General features: G+C 40.9%; 1 protein-coding gene across 13 annotated transcripts in view; it reads left to right on the forward strand.

The window, feature by feature from the left end:
- CADPS (calcium dependent secretion activator) overlaps nt 1-17,502 on the forward strand; it is a 499,139-nt gene that overhangs the window by 230,530 nt on the left and 251,107 nt on the right. For all 13 annotated transcript variants that reach the window (XM_053599820.1, XM_053599828.1, XM_053599822.1 and 10 more), the window contains exons 4-5: nt 3,165-3,245; nt 14,930-15,163. In XM_053599820.1, coding sequence (XP_053455795.1) covers nt 3,165-3,245; nt 14,930-15,163 — 315 coding nt within the window. The remainder of the gene's footprint in view (nt 1-3,164; nt 3,246-14,929; nt 15,164-17,502) is intronic.

The raw sequence follows: 17,502 nt of genomic DNA on the forward strand, positions 1-17,502 counted from the left end.
TTCTTTTCCATAAAATGTCAATGAGTGTATGAGTGAATAAGTGAATTAATGAATGAAAGACTGTACAGTAAGCTTAATGTCGACCTTGCCCGCCATCCTCATTGCCAGCATTCTCTGCTGTTTCCAGTTGCATGCTGTGAGGCCACCGAGAGAACTCAAATGCCTCTGGGAGATTCAGTAACGGTGCTGCTTCTGCGGGGTTGTGTTTTTGCCTTTCAGTTTTAACCTGCGTGACCATGATATCTTCTGACAGAATTCTCAGCTTCAGCCCTGACCAAATCATTCTGCTGCTTCTCAGAGAAGCGGTGCAGAGTGGTGTTTCGTTTGCATCTGTATTTTGAACAAGATAGCTCTGAGTGTTCTCAGGGAATTTACACCTGAATCTGAAGAACTCTTGGGCTTTCCAAGGGAATAAAAGAAAAGCAGCTCATTGGAGCTTAAAAACAGCACTGAAGACACCATGTTTCCCACATGGGCCTATCAGAAAGTGGTGATCAGGCTGGAACACTGGTCAGTGTGACTGCTTTCAGGTGGTTCTTTCTACATTTGTTTATTTTATTTTATGTTTTTTTTTTTTGAGACAGAGTCTCATCATGTCACCCTCCATAGAATGCTGTAGCATCACAGCTCACAGCAACTTCAAACTCTTGGGTTTAAGTGATTCTCTTGCCTCAGCCTCACAAGTAGCTGGGACTACAGGCGCCCGCCACAAGGCCCAGCTATTATCATTTTTGTTGCAGTTGTCATTGTTGTTTTAGATGGCCCCGGGCCAGGTTCGAACCCTCCAGCCTTGGTGATTGTGGCCGGAACCAGACCACTGTTCTATGGGCACCAAGCCTCTACATTTCTTAGAGCAGTGTTTTTCAACCTTTTTTTTTTATCTCGCAGCACACTTGAACCTATCTATAGTTAACCATCCACAGCACACTTAAATTATATTGGTCCAAAAGAAGGGTTAAAAAAAGAATATACTCACTGTGCTTTGAACTTCTTTCAAAAATAATTTAATGATCTTTAAAATTTTTGCAGCACACTTAAGATCCTCGCATGGCACACCAGTTGCAAATCACTGATTTAGAGCGTGATTTCCCACGGGGGTTTTATGAGCATTATACAAAAAGAAACACTTTCACTTTCAGTTAAACAGCAGTTGAGTTGGTCCAAATGTAAAAATGTCTTTACTACAAAACGTCTCAGAGTTTTGTGCTTTTCAACATGGCATTTTCCAAGCTTATCTGACCACTCTTCTAGAGCCCTTCTGAAAACCTTTCTTCAGAAGTATCTAGTATTGTTGTTCAGCCGAACATCCTTCGGAAAATACTGCCTTAGAATATATTACCAAATGTTGCAATCCAGTGTTCATGATCTAGGAAATAAGTCCTTCTCTCCAAAACTGTAGAAAAAAGAAGATAAAGCAATGCTAATACCTGAATTCAATAGGGTGATAAAAATCAGAGCATAAAGCCAGATGGATGTTTCATGTGTTTTGTAAAATAAACCAAAGATTAATTATGATGTTTCAAAACTATCATTATAGGCCAGGTGCAATGCCTCCTGCCTGTAATCCTAGCACTATAGGTGGCCGAGGTGGGAGGATTTCTTGAACTCCGGAATTTGAGACTAGCCTGAGCAAAAATGAGACCCCCATCTCTAGTAAAAGAAGAAAAATCAGCTGAGCATTGTGGCGGGTGCCTATAGTCCCAGCTAGTCTAGAGGCAGAGGCAGGAGGATCACTTCATTTTGAGGTTGCTGTAAGCTAGGCTAATGCCATGGCACTGAAGCCTCACAATTTAGTGAGATGCTGTCTCAAAAAAAAAGTATTATTATTAATTTTCTAGTGCTATTATTTACATCATATTAGATATAACTTATTTTTATTTATTTATTTTTTTAATAGCACTCAAAGTACTTTTATTGTTGGGGATTCATTGTATAACTTATTTTTTATAGCATTGTATAGTATAGGTGAGAATCTCTTTTTGTAAGCCCCGAGTTTAAAACTTCTGAGTAAAAATAAATTTTAGAAGGCAGTGACTTAGAAAATGCATATATTTCTTATGCTACTTTTTGTTGTGAGTTAATATATACTAAAAAGAGGAATTTTATTTGAATGTTTCTGTTCCTTATTAAATGTTTCTGTGAATAAATAATAACATGCTGGGAAAAGCAGACCCAGTAATAACACTTTGAAGGATAATGCTAAGGTTGCTTGGACATAAAGAGATAACTTTAAGTCCTAAAACAGAAATAACCAACTATGGCCTGCCACCTGTTGTAAATAAAAAAAATTTCTTTGAAACACAGTGGCTCTCATTTACTTATACATTGTCTATTTCATACATAGTAAAGGAGTCAATTGCAACAGAGATCTGAAGTTCTCAGAGCTTAAAGTCTTGATTATATGGCCCTTTAGAGAAATATTTGCTAATCATTTTCACTTTCATATCTTTGTAGGAAGATATGAAGAGGATGATGATTTCATAACCAACCCCTTATTCTTTAGATGGGAAACTGAAAGCAGAGAAATTAGGGAATTGTCCAGATTTATTTATTCTTGAGTGTTCTGATCTTTATATCCTAATAGCTCTCCTCTTCGGGGAAGACAAGAATAGATTTCAACTTAGATACCAACACTGGCTGATTGGAAGTAGCACTCTGGAGGGCTGGTTGGGAAGGTCTCAGAGCTTTCTGAGGAGGAATACAATGACTGATTCATCTTCCATGGTCTGAAAGTGGAAGGGCAGCCAGACACATACCGTGCGTGCACCGTGGATATGCACCATGTCTGCTCCCTTCATTTCTAATAGTTTCATTGCCATATTTTTCTTTGTACATCAACCATGTAAGCACTTCCTTCATTGGACCAAAACAGAGGTGCTGCCTTGGGCCCTCGTGAGAAACACTGCCAGCTAGCATTTCCAAAGTGATTGATGTTTGCGCAAGGTAATTCAATTGTCTCTTTTACCAACTGTCTACCACATCACACTCTGCCTAAAATTAACTTGGGATTACTCAAACTGGACCTTTTGGTTACCAGAGTCTGGTTTTTCATGAAATATGTCCATGGAACACAGAGTGGGGGAGGGGAGTGCAGAATGGAAAGTCCTGAGTCTGTTGGCCTTTGTGACCAAACTGAAAGTCTCAATGTTTGTGCTTTTGTGCAGCTGGACAATCCAGATGAGCAGGCAGCTCAGATCAGACGAGAGCTGGATGGACGTCTCCAGATGGCAGACCAGATAGCCAGGGTAAGGAAACATTCGGGATATTTTCCGGGAACCAGGCCGAAGTCCCACTTGGGAGGCACACTAATTATTAAGGGACTGCTGAAGACACAGCAGAGCAGCAGAGAGGGGGGACGATGAGGATAGTCCCCCTGGCTGGGCCCTCAGCCCTCTTCTCCCAAGGCGAGCTCTCCCAGATACCACTTGCATTTTTCTTGGCTCCAGCGAAAACCCAGACTCGGGCTTCACCTTTCCTTGGAGTTCTAGATTCATATTTCCAACTGTCAATGGAACATTTCCTCTTAAACACTCCCCTAGCACTTCAGGTTCAAAATCTGGCTTCTCATCTTCTTCCTCCCACCCCACACATACCTACATTCACTCCTCTGCATGTGTTCTATATCCGATTCCTTTGGATGAAACTGCCTAGTCACTGACAATCTCTCTTTCCTCTCCACAACACTCCACGCTCGACTGGTCACACAGCCATCCCACACTGCCTCCGCAGTGGGCCCAGGATGGCTGCTTTCCAGCCCCACTGCTCGAGCGGTGGTCCAGGCCCTCACCCTCAGCACCTGGGTGCTGCCATGGCCTCTGATAGGTATCCCTGGTTCCAGTCTCACCCCCTTCCTGTCCTTCCTACACATAATTGCCATTCTGAAACTCAAATGCAAACATCTGAAAATCCTTCAATAGATTGCCCTATTGTGCCAAACACAATGATATTCAAGGCTGTTAATCAGCAGGCTATACGTTTCCTTATTAACTTTGCCTCTCACAACTTTCCCACCAGAACCCCCCCAATCCAGATGCAGAGAATGTCTCCCTCTGAATATACCAGGCCCTTTCCAGACTTCTGCCTTTATACCAACTGGGGTCTCAACCTGGAATGACCTTCCTCCACCCCTCCACTTAGCAAACTCACCTCCTTCGGGACCTGACTCCTTCTCTAGGAGCTTAGCCATCAGTCAGCCCTCCCCACCTTTGTGCTCTGGCCAGACTTGTAGACCTTTATTATAGCAGGTCACTGAATGCTGATCATTTGTTTACGTGCCTGAGTCTCCCAGTAGGTAGAACGCCTCCAGGGTGAAGATCATTTCTTGATGTTGAGACAACTAACTGTTATCCACTCTTACTGCCGTCCCTGCCACATGCCTTATTATTAATAGCAGTAATGCTAATGGTGTTTTTTGAGTGCTGACTCTGTGTTAAGCATGCTAAATGCTTTGTATGCACCATCTCGGTCAATCCTAAAAACAGTCCTCTAAGGATGTTTTAGTTAGCCTTCTTCTTTCAGAGAAGGGAAAATCCAGGCAGAACCTGATAGGCACTGGTAAAGGGGCTGCACTGGACCCTCAACATCAGTCTGTCTAAACATTAGGCTTGCTGCTGGGCTGAGGTGTTCATTTCACATGCAAAATTTCAGGGGTTCCTGTGAACTCAGGGATCAAATTAAATGATATCTTAATAAATTATTTTAAATTATAATTAATAGCCCCAAATTGACAAAACAAAATATAGTATGTTAAATAACAACCAGGTCCTCCTTGTTCCTACTACAGCCACAAGCCATGGGTGCATGTGAAGGTAGGGCTGTCAGAAACAGCAGGGAGGGTGGACACGGGGTAAGCTTAGCACTCAGCCTTTCTCTTTATAAAAGAGGCATCTCACGACTCGTAGGAAGGAATCCTGCTGAAAGAGAAGTCAGAGAAAGATTCCAAGGAGTATGAAAATCCTTCTGTTTATGCACACTTTCACTACAATGTTTTGCATCTTGTTTTTGGACACCTTTAAAGTTTATAGTCAAGTCAGTCTGGTGGCTAAAAATAGTATGCATTCAGGGAGTTAGCTAAAGGTAGTGTAAGAGGTTCTTATGTTTTTAAATCCTGCTTAATGTGGGAGTAAACATTAATGAGCCTTTAGAATTTACTTCTCCTGTTATCGCAATGTCTCCTGTTAGGAGGATTATGCATAAAAGGGAGCCACTATTACAGTTCTAACAAATTCTCATCTAATATGAATAAAATCACACACCCATATTTCAAAAACAAGCTCAAGGCACCTTTATTTGAGTTGCTTTTTTACTTTGAGGCTTACTGTGATAATTTAAAACTAGTGTTAGACTAATTTTAATTTTTAAAAGATCCCAAATGAACAATTGGCATACACTGGCCAACGTGCTTTTCTGTGAACAGTAGATCAAAGAACTCTCTCCGAGCCCATACCATTAAATATTCTAAAGTTAAGTAGGATATTATCAACGGCTTAGAATTAAGCCTTCTTAGATAATGAAATGGGCAGTTAAAGTGAATCTTGGTTAGTATTTACAGAGAATGAAGAATAACTAAAATATATGGAGGATCCCTCCCAACCGTGAGGATTTTGAGAATTTCCGTGAGTTAGGCTTCCTGTGACTGTCTTCAGTTCTTTTAGAAGTTGGCTTTCTTATTCTGAAATGTTCATTCGTATTGTGGCCACCTTGCCACAACTGGTTGGTGTTACAGTGAGTTCTTCATCCAAACGGAACCAATCACAGTTCCCAGCCATCTCTGGCCACAAGTGATTAGTCCAGAAATGGATACTTGATGCAAACTAAACCAATGAATCCTTTCCCTGGGGGCTGCTGACTGGGTCTATAAGGCTGTGTCTTCCAGTAGTAGAAAGATGCCTGCAGCCTTGTTCAATTTTTCCATGTAGGAAAAAGAATATGAAACAATAAAGCAAACAAACTCCTTTTCATAGGAGAGAAATAGAGATGAGGAAACTACCCTGAAGTATCAGGGAGTCCTCAGTTGTTTTAAGTGCCTTGAGCCTTAGTCATGTACTTGCTTTGCCCTCAGTTTAGTAGGATTCCAGAAAAATAAATTCTCTCTTTGCCCAAACCAGGCTGGCTAATAATTGCAAAATAGCTCACTACTAAAAATTAAATAAAATATCAAGATCTTGGCTATTGGCTAGTTTGTGAAGACATTTTGAAACAAAGCACCTCTGCTTATCTTCTTTTAGCATGCCCTGATTTTTCTATTTCTGGCATCACAGTGATTTTTAGTGAAGATGTGCAATTCAACCCATATGGCTAAGTGTTATCTCCTGTAAATATCATCACCAGAAATTCCTGAAGATAGTTGTCATCCATCATATATAATTCACTGTGTGCTCTGAATTAAAAAAATGGGTAGAACACTGTTGATTATAAATAAGAGGCACCAATTCAAAGGGGCTTATGTAAAGGAGGAGAATTAGGGATCGAGAAGTATCTCACAGACCCCATGGGCACATTGCAGCTAGAATTTAGGAAGAAACCAGAGATCTCAGAGTGGTCAGGACTTCCCTTCCACTTCTTGTCTTTGTGTGTCATATTCAATATCCTTTTCTTCTCTGCAAACCAGCTTTTTCTTTTCTTCTCAAGGGAGAAGCATGGGTATCCCACAGTTTCACGTGTTTCTGGTATGGCCAAATGGAGAATCCTTAAGATAGTCGTCCTTCCTCTCAAATCTTTCTCCTCCTCTCCTCTTACCCCTTTTCTTACTACTCCCTGCAAATTCACAAGTCCCACGAATTGGACCTTTGATTGGCCCAAGTTGGTTCAAAAGCCAAACCCTAGTGAAGTCAACCAATTCACAGTGGAGAAGGAGTGAGAGTCTTGTTGAATATACAGACGCTGGAGATTTATCACTTAGGGTAAAGGGAGAAAGTTGAAGGGCTGTGAGTAGCCTGGTCATTATGAATTGGGAGACACTGTAGATGTACCCAGTAGCAGTAACTATCATTTATATAGTGTTCTCCTGTGTCCCAGACTCTCTTCCAAGCATTTTACATTTGAGAGTCTCTCTAATCCTCCAACAACCTTATGAGAAAGGTGTTATCAATATCCCCAATTCATAGATGAGGAAGCTAAAGCAGAGACATGAGAGGACTTGGCCAACGTCACTTTATGACAAGAATGTGGACTCTTCACCAGTAATAATATTATCCTTATTAAATACCCTTCCAAACACAGGTCCTCATTATTTTCTATTTATTTATTTATTTATTTTTATTTATTTTTTTTTTTGTAGAGACAGAGTCTCACTTTATGGCCCTCGGTAGAGTGCCGTGGCCTCACACAGCTCACAGCAACCTCCAACTCTTGGCTTAAGCGATTCTCTTGCCTCAGCCTCCCACATTATTTTCTTTCTCATCCTACCCCAAGTATCCAGCATGCCCTTCACCCAGGTGTTCATCTCCCCTCGTCCAGACCGCTCTCTCTGCTAATCAGTTCTTTATTAAATGTGCCAGGCACTGGCTGTACAATTTCACATAAACCCTCATCTGGACCTGTGATGGACAGTCCTTGGAGTTACACTAATTTTCCCCAGTTTAAGCAAATCAAAGCGTTTCAGTGATACACCCCAGTTCACTCAGCTAGTAAGCAGAAAGCTGAGTCCGGTCATTTCATCTTTCATGCTCTTTCTTTTGAGTAATCAGATAAGAGGCAGGAAGTTCCTCCCAGACAGGATTGTTCTCTGCCCCCTTCCTCTCTTCCTGACGGTTCCCCCTCCTAGAAGCTGCTTCCTTTACTCCACTAAAAGTTGCTGTGTATTCCCTTCAGGTTACCCAAAAGCCCGGAGGCAGCAACAGTGTTCAGCAGAACTGGGTCCTGAAATTCACAATCCTCTCTACCTGAATTTTTTTGGACTCTGGAAAAGATATCGTGGGGACCTCTGGTCATTCTGCTAGTAGCATCTGTCACACATTTCCGCTAAAAGGATGATATTTGTCCTCTCTTCTTAGAAGAGAACAGGGGCAAGAGCACGCTGGCTTTCTCTTTCCCACAACTTTGTACTGTAAGATTACACTGTGACGTGCAGAGAATACTTAGAACATGATACATAGAGAAAATCTCTAATGTTTAAAAAAAAATGGAAAGTGTCATTTGTTCTGCATAGACTCACTTGTCTCATTTCTAAGTACAGCTTATCAGGGAATTGAGGGAAGAAAAGGTCGCACTAACATCCCACAAATCATCAGACAGAGAAGCTGAGCAAGAACACCAGACAGAGACGGTCTCACTGTGAACATCAGTCATGCTGCCTTAGAAGTTCCGGGAAGAGATCTGAATGCATTTTTTTTAAGCTGGTAGAAAAGACTTCTTAATCCCTGTTCAAACGTTTTCCCAAATCCTCTCATGTTGATATTAAAGTGTTCCCAAATTTCACCCAGGAATTAAGTTCTAAGTTATTTAAATTGTGTAATCAAAAGTTGACATTAAAGCTTAAACAGGCAGATTGTGGCATTAATGCTACTGTGATATTTGCCCGTTCTTTTGGCCACGTTTTAGGGTGAAATTCCAAAATTCTTGAGCTAATTATTTAGGACAAATAATATGGCTTTTGTAGTATGAGTGGCAGAGGCCTAGGAGTGAAATACCATTGCTTTTTCAAGCTGTCATTTGAAATGTGGAATTGCCATTTAGACTTCTCTTCTATGCCAGGCAAAATTAGCATCTCATACCCTGTCCCTATTACAAACATCAGTAGAAATAATATCCAAATATTTCTCTGATGCAAAAATTCTGTTCTACATGCTACCAAAAAATCAGATAGAAATGGAATCTTTTTCTATCAGAGAATGAAACTAACCCCCAGTTTGCAAACTAATGTTGTATCTGGTGTTGTTCATGCTGTGTGTTGATGTAGCACCAGTGTCCAGCACACAGTAGGAGTTTATTTCAATTTGTTATCCCCCCAAAAAATGTGTTATGAGGAATATTTCCCTAACTCTGGCCTTTGTCAGATAACTAAGAAACTAGGGAAATCTGAGTTCAAGGAAAAAATCTAAATGCCAGAGAGGTCCTCTGAAGCTTGTTGAAGAGAAGTCCATCTAATTCACTGAAGCTGAGGAGGTAAGACCAGTTGGGTAAAGAAGCCAATCCAAAAAACTCTCATGCCTGAGCCCAACGTGCCTTCCAATGTATGTGATACTGATTTTGACAAATTACTACCAAGACCTTTTTTCTCTCATTTAATGTGCTCACCTCTTCCTGGTCTCTCCCTATACTACCCTACATTGTGCATGTTGACTGGGTAATGGTAAGTGCCTTTTGCTGAGTGCTACAAACCAAGGTGATGCATGCAGGGGCACCGTGTGGGAGACCCCATAGGATTGCCTCAGCTCTGTTGCCATCTGGAACCAGGTAGTTGGACTCTATCATACCAGAGCTGAGAACATGTGCTCCAGAGCCAGTCTGCTGAGTTTCAAATGCAACTCAACCAATTATTGCTTTCATTTTTGTGCCTTATTTTCTTCCAAAAGATGAGAGTAAATAGCAGCACTTGCCTCAGTGAGTTGTTGGAAGGTTTGGATGAGATAAAGGATGTAATATATGTGAGCTAGTGTCCAAGACACTAGTCAGCACTTGGCAAATGCCAACGAGCATCACTATCCGTCCTATAGTCACCATTATTTTAGTAATATTGTCATTAGTAGTGATGGTCATAGCATAGCACCTGGGTGTGTGTGTGTGTGTGTGTGTGTGTGTATGAGAGAGAGAGAGTAGTCAAAAAGTACTCATGTTTGTGATTAACTCTTATCCTTCACAATACCTCTATGACATTTTTTATTTTCATTCATTTCAAATGCAGAATTCATATCAAAATTCAGATAGGTAAAGAAATCTATCTAAAGTCCCAAAGCTAGTAAGTGGCATACCAGGATTCAGAGTCAAGTCTGTTCACAAACATGGACTGGACAAGGTTCCTTGGTGCCCTCCTGGTCCTCTGTGCGTGGCTCTGTTGCTTCATGTGTCACATGGTGTCCACTTCGACACTTTCTGACATTTTCCCCCCATCCCGTCACTGCCCTGCTGACACTTTCATCCCCAGTGACAACCATGGCACCTGACAGGAGCCCTGGAAGTGTTTGAGAGATTGGACTAAAGAGCTGCAATATTGCTGGGGGCTCCTATATCTAGAAATGTCTGTTCTTCACGCCTCTCCTTCTGATCACTTTCTGGTATATATCATTTCAGCCTTTGGGGTCCAGGGAACCTCTCTTTGAGAGAGGGTAGACTGGTCAGTATCTACACACACCCCACTCATCCTCTCTGGTTAGAATTCCAAAACAGGGGGAAAAAAGCCAATGGCTCAGGAAGCTAGTGACCTAGTGACTGTTAGAACATTTAAATACTATTTTTCAAGATGTTCCAAAATCCCTCAGAGCATGAATAACCCTGGGAGGAATTGTCCTGGGGAGGCCATCCTTGTTGAGGAATATTATCAGCCCAAAACAAAAATAAATATCCAGCCGAGATTGTCTTTGGAGGGCTTTGTTCACCCATGTGCTGTGTCTTCCATAAAGCAATGTGAATAAACAATTCTTTTGTCAAGGCTAATTTATTTTTCTGCTTGGAAGAGTAGCAACAGTGATGGACAACTGCATTTTCCTTATTTTGGCACAACTTTAGCTTGGAAATGTGTTTGTAATGGGTCTGCCACTGAAAACGCCACTCAGGAACCTCAGGAGCCTAGATTGACAGAATGCTATTTCTTTTCAAGGCTTAAGTTCTCAGAGAAGAAAAACGGCCTTGTTTTCCTTGCAGACTTCAGTTTTATGAGCCGCTTTTTATGATGTCATTAGGAACTGCCCAGGTTCTGAGAGGAGTGATCATTCTTTGGATTTTTCCAATATTGTGCTAGGTAAAATTTGGTGCAACCTAACCCTGGGCTACAATGGTATTGTCTGTGTCAACTGGCTCTTCTTCAAAAATATCAAGATTGCGGAGTTAAATGGTATTGAGTGAGTGCCAAATAGGGGGTGTAATAAGAGGAAATGATTTGACCATACAGTCTCTCAAAGCTTCAGGAAAGAATCCACTTCACAAACATTATTTCTCTCCATCCCCCTGGCAACTGCAAAGCCAGCAACTGGCAGTAAAATTCAGAAATACCACATCCTCCTCAATACCACATAGTTCATTAGGGTTGGGCCCCAGTATGAGGAAGAAAGATATAGTTAATGTAATGACTTTGAGCTCTGAGGATGCCACTTTTTTTCCTTGGAGATCTTTAATGCGGCCCAGGGACTACTTTTAGACCGTGAGTTAACCTACTTTATTCTTCTCTTCGTTCTACAAAAGGACCATGTTCCAAAGGAGATGAGGAAATACTGTGTGGCTGTGTAAAGTTATATAAACCTTCTTAGATTCATGTTGCCTATAATATTTTCCATAGGAAGTAGGAAAGAGCATTAGCTCTACCTTACCCAACCAAATCCATTGGCATAGTCTTCACCATCCATCAGACCCTCAGCCCAAAGGTCACCTCCTCTGGGAAGCCACCCCTGATCCTCTCAGGAAGAATTCACATCTCATATACCTCCATTACGACATCTGCCTTGATGTTACATGGCAGATTGTTCCGGCTACTTGCTTTAAGCATGAAGAAGAGCCACCTAGTGTCTGGCATTGTACTAAGAACAGTGTTTAAGGCAATAAATGTTTTCTAAACGTTGGTGGTCCAGAAATCAAGTCATCACAATCTCACAGACTTTTGCCTAAAGGATACCCAATTTCTAGTGCTCAAAGTTGTTCCTGATCAAGTCCAAGAATGAGAAAAATCAAGTTCACTATGCAGAAGTTTTAGAGAAATAAGATTTTCTGGCTTTTTTTGCATTGACTCATTCCTACTTCTTGCTGAGACAATCAGCCTATCGTCTTATTTCAGAAGGATTCATCCTGCTTCTCCTCTCACATTCACCCACAGTGTGTCTAGAAACCACCACACAGTAGTAGGCTGAGCCCAATTTTAAAGCAGGAAATGATTTTGCTAAGAGGTTCCAGAAGGAACCAGTACTCCAAGGTTGCTGAGTAGATTTCAGACCCCCATACTCATTTACATGGAAGAGCAGAATCTCAGTGTTCTTCCAGAACTTAATTTGTCATTTCTCCACTTCCTCCTCACAGCTGAGTTTTAGCTACAGTGATATTTAATATGAACATTTTTGATAAGTTGTCAATCATTCACTCAACTCATAAGTATTGAATATTTATTACATGTCAAACATTATGCTGGATAATAAGAATTCATCAGGGGTTTCAAAATAGGTATGGCCCTGATTCGCGACCCAGCAGGGAAGACAAACATTAAACAAATAAATTTCACAATGGATTCATCAATTATAACAAGTGGTCTTGGCCCATTTGGAATGATATAATAGAATAACACTGATGGTTTATTCACTACAGAAATTTGTTTCTCACAGTGCTAGAGGCTGGGAAGTGCAAGGTCAAGGAACCAGCAGATTCAGTATCTGATGAGGGTCCACTTCCTGGTTCATTGACTGCCGTCTTTCACTATGTCTTCACATGGTAGAGCAAATGAGCTCTCTGGGCCTCTTTTATAAAGTCATTCATTCCATTTGTGAGGGCTCTGCCCTCATATCAAATCACCTCCCCAAGGACAAATATGCACCGTCACACTGAAGATTAGGTTTCAGCATATGAATTTGAAGGGGACACAAACATTCAATCCATTGCACTAGACATTATCAAGAAGCTAAGTTAGCGAGTACAATAAAAGGACCCAACCTAGGGAAGTGAAGTTTAGAAGCTGAAATATGGAAGATGACAAGAAGGCTATGAGTTACCCAGAGAGGGGAGGAGCAGGGGAACAACACTTGTGGAAGCTTCCAGGTAGGAAAAAGACTGGCACAGCAAAGAGATACCACCAAGCTCTATGCAGGGATGTCCAACCTGGGGGCTGCATTCAGATATTTTGAGGACTGTTTTGCTTATCTGAGGTGTCAAACTGTGAAAAGTATGCATGGACCCTTTCTTTTGTTCAAAAGCTTCTGCGAGCATTTGTGTATTTACTGTGTGGCCAAAGACAACGCTTATTCTTCTAATGTGTGCCAAAAAAGAAAAAGGTTGGACATCCCTGCTCTATAGGGAGAAACCACTATAGGTATTGTACTGAAGTTTCAAAGTGGCAAGGAAGAAACACCACCACTATAACTCACTAGTGGTTAAGGGAATTATCGAAAGGAAAATGGGAACTTCTTATATAACCAAAATAGAAGAGGAATAACTAGGCCTGTGGGAATTAGAAGACCAATAAAAGTCAAAGAGTTTTTCTATAACTCTAGAAGCCTCTTCTCTCTCTTCTTTTCTCTCCTCTCCCTCCATCTCTTTCCTTCTTTATGCCTCTGCCTCTTTCTCTCTTCTTTGGCAAGTGCCTTATTCTGCTTTGGCCTGGTCCAACATGGCAGTCAACTCTGAGTCTATATAATCTTACTATTTCAACCTCACCAACCAATTGTAATCTTAATGCATCTCACTTCAATTGCTCGAGAGAGTAGATCTGAGTGATGGCTGGCCATTTAACAGAATCAGTTGGTTGACTTTGAGACAGGTGTGCATGTGCTAGCCATCTTAATTTTTGCCATATAGAACTCCAAACCAATTCATGTTCCTTGTAATCTAGGTGGACTTCTAACCTCCAGCCATAGGATAGGGGATACAACTCATGTCCAACCAAATCAGCACAGCACAGATTGGCTATAAAAATCAATTCAAGTTATACACATACGTTAGACTTTGGGTGAGAATTCTAGGATGAAAACTTCCGATCTTCCATGGACGTTACAAGATAAAATAATCACTCTTCCTCTAGATAGCATGACATGACATTTCTATGACATTAAAGGAGACAGGTTGAGCATGGAGCCACCCCGGAAAAACCAAATCCAGGATTCTGAGGAAAAATTCAATTGTGATGACATTATCCAAGCCCTGATTCCAGCTTTATTCCAAGCTGGATGTATTTTAGGATATTTTCTAACTAATCAAATTTTTTTGTTGTTTAAGCCAGTTTGAGTTTGCCTGGGGGCCATGGGTGGAGGGATGTCAGTTAAAAAAAAAAGTCAAACTGGATTGGCTTGCTTCATACCCCATAAGTTCCAGGGCAGGGCTAGGGAGGGCCAATTCATGCTCTATGTGGGAAACGATTCCTTGAGAAGGTGATTAAACCAAAGCATACTCAAGGTTCCTGGACAACTTGGAAGCAGAAAGACACAAGAGCACGGCTAGAGCGTGTTGCCATTACAACCAAATTCCTGAGAAAGGAAGGAAAAAACACAGGTCAGTTCTGATACTAAATTGTTCTTTTCAAAGGATTCTAGTCACATTTTTCATTACTTCATTAATTTTTCTTGAAAACTATAACTATTCTTCTTAGAAATGGCCATAGACTATCTTTGAGAAGTCTCAAATGAGCTCCCTCTGAATTATTCATGTGCGAAAAATCTCTACTGATATCCAAAAATAGGGTGTCTTTCTGTTTCCATAACTTAAAAACAACTGACTGTATTTTGCTAAGAAGAAAAACTGAACTGAAAGCAGACTTTAAAATATCACCCTATTTTTCTTCCCCCCCAAATCAAATTTGCTGTAGAAAATGGAAGACCGGCTAGAACTATAGTAGAGTATTTGACTGTGTCTTGCTGTATGTTTATGTATGTGTTTCTTACCTGTTAGAATTTTTAAATAACCAAAAGGCGGGCAGCTGTCTACTCCACTAGGCTGAATATTTTTCTAGTACACGGCCATGAAATCTAGGTGAATTTGACTAGTAGTGTATGTGTTGCTAATTCTGGGCTGTGAGACAAAACCCTTCTCTATAGATGAGGTCTCTGTTTACTCCTTTGCTCATACTTTTCTTTTTCTTCACAAGGAACGCAAATTTCCCAAGTTTGTATCCAAAGAAATGGAGAACACATATATTGAGGAGCTGAAGTCCTCTGTCAACTTGCTCATGGCCAACTTGGAGAGCATGCCAGTATCCAAAGGCGGGGAATTCAAGCTCCAGAAACTCAAACGCAGCCACAACGCTTCCATCATCGACATGGGCGAGGAGAGTGAGAACCAGCTCTCCAAGTCAGACGTCGTGCTGTCTTTCTCCTTGGAGGTAAAAAGCCCTAAACCCTTGAAAGTTTCTTGGCGCAGCAAGCAGGACATGGGTGATTAGACACATCGCAAGCAGCTTGTTTTTCCCCCTGCACCCCAGGAGCGGTTATTAAAATAGCAGCGTGCTAAGCATAGGTCAGCTAATCAGCAAATGAGTCCTCATCTCCAGAAGCCCACATTTTTCTTAGGGAAATGCAATCTTAGGAACCATCTACTAAATATAATCTTGCATTACTTTTCCTGCCCTAAAGCAGTGCTCAAGGATTTTGTAGAGGCCTCATGCAGTTTAGAAAGTTTAAAATTTGACAATCTGTGTTACAGGTAAGAGAGGCCATCTAGCCTCATTTCATGGTGCGTTGTCTATTTTCTTTTCCATTATCTTTCTTGCTGGCTATGTGGTAGAGAGTAGCTTGTTGTGGTACAGGCTTTTAATAGTTTATCTCAGCACCCAAAGGAAGCACCCATTCAGGCCAGTATTATGGCAGAATTCTTAATTCTTATGCAAATTCCTGGGTACCATGCAGAACTGTGGAACCAAAGTCTCTCGGGCAGCCATTCTCAACCTGTGGGTGACGAGCCACAGGAACTGTAGTAAAGGACCACGACATTAGAAAGGTTGAGAACCACTGCTCTAGGGTATAGAAATATAAAATCGTGCAGCCACTTTGGAAAATAGGTTAGCATTTTCTCAAAGAGTTAAACATAAAACTGCTATATGATCTAGCAATTCTACTCTTAGATATTTACTCAATAGAAGTGAAAACACATGTCTTCACAAAGATTTGATTGCAAATACTGATAGCAGCATTATTCATGATAGCCAACAATGGAAACAACCTAAATGTCCAGTGGAGTATCCAATTGAATGGATAGACAAGATGTGGCCTACCCGTATAATGGAATACAATTCCACAGTTAAAAGGAACAACCTACTGATATGTGCTGTGATGCAGGTGAACCTTAACAATATGCTCAGGGCCAGGCACCATGACTCACACCTGTAATCTTAGCACTCTGGAAGGCCAAGGCAGGTGGATTGCCTGGGTTCACGAGTTCAAAACCACCCTGAGCCAGAGTGAGACCCCCATCTCTAAAAATAACCAGGCGTTTTGGCAGGCGCCTGTAGTCCCAGCTACTTGGAAGGCTGAGGCAAGAGGATCGCTTAAGCCCAAGAGTTTGAGGTGGTTGTGAACTGTGACACCACAGCACTCTACCAAGGGTGCCAAAATGAGACTGTCTCAAAAACTATATATATATGCTTAGTGAAAGAAAGCAGACCCAAGAAACTATAAATTGTTTGATTCCCTTAATATGAAATATCCTAAGGCAAATCTACAGATTACTGTGGTTTGGGACAAGTGATAGAATGGACATAGGGATATTATTGGGGAAGACAAACACTTTTTCCAAAACTAAGTTATGATGATGGTAACATAGTTTGGCAAATTAACTCACTGAATTTATACCTGGAATGGGTTAATTATATGATATGTAAAATGAATCTACCTCAATAAATCATCAGAAAGAAAAAGAAAGTGTAGCTTTCTTTTCAGCCCTGGAATGTGTACCGTTAACAAGTGCTGTAGGCGCTTCTTATGTACTCCAGAGTTTGAGAACCACTTCCAACTTACCACAGCTCAAACCCCCACATTTTATGATGACCCTAGATTTAAGGAGACCAAGAGATCAAATTTCTGTACATTTAATTAGAGTGCATAAATACCACATTCATTTTCTAGAGCATCAGTAAGGCTTGCTGTGAATTAACTTCAGGTAATTTGTTTCTCTGTGCTCAGTTTGAATCAAGCTACTCACGTTACAATATTTTCAACATGCACTGTGCATTTGGAAGAGGTAGTATTCAATTAAACAGAGAGCATTTGGTGTGTGAAAAACTCATCAGTGTAATTTCACAGAAACTTTTAAAAAAAAAAATACTGCCACCTGAGGTACTGAATATATTTTCTTAGGTGTCTTTGAATCTGATGATTGCCAATTAGAGGTGGCAATTTATTCCCTATTGCCTCTTGTTTTCCTACAGAAGAGGAGGAAAAGGGGTTTATTGATATTTATGAAGCTTTTAAGTCTGTAATTTCATAATTGTTTATTAGTACTCAATATTATAATTGATGATCCGAAATATAGATGTGGGTAAGTTCCTAACCACACTCCCCTGTGTACATGATTCAGAAGGCTTTAACTTGGAAATACAGATGTAGGATTCCCAAATACTTGTTAATTAGAACACTAAATTGCACCTTATAGCAAAACTGCCAGCAAAAACCATTGCACCTCTATTTGTGGATGTGTTTGGGGGGCATGGCTGAGGGAGGCAAGAAG

This window comes from Nycticebus coucang, chromosome 8 (genome assembly GCF_027406575.1).
Source record: "Nycticebus coucang isolate mNycCou1 chromosome 8, mNycCou1.pri, whole genome shotgun sequence".
Classification (NCBI taxonomy): Eukaryota; Metazoa; Chordata; class Mammalia; order Primates; family Lorisidae; genus Nycticebus; species Nycticebus coucang.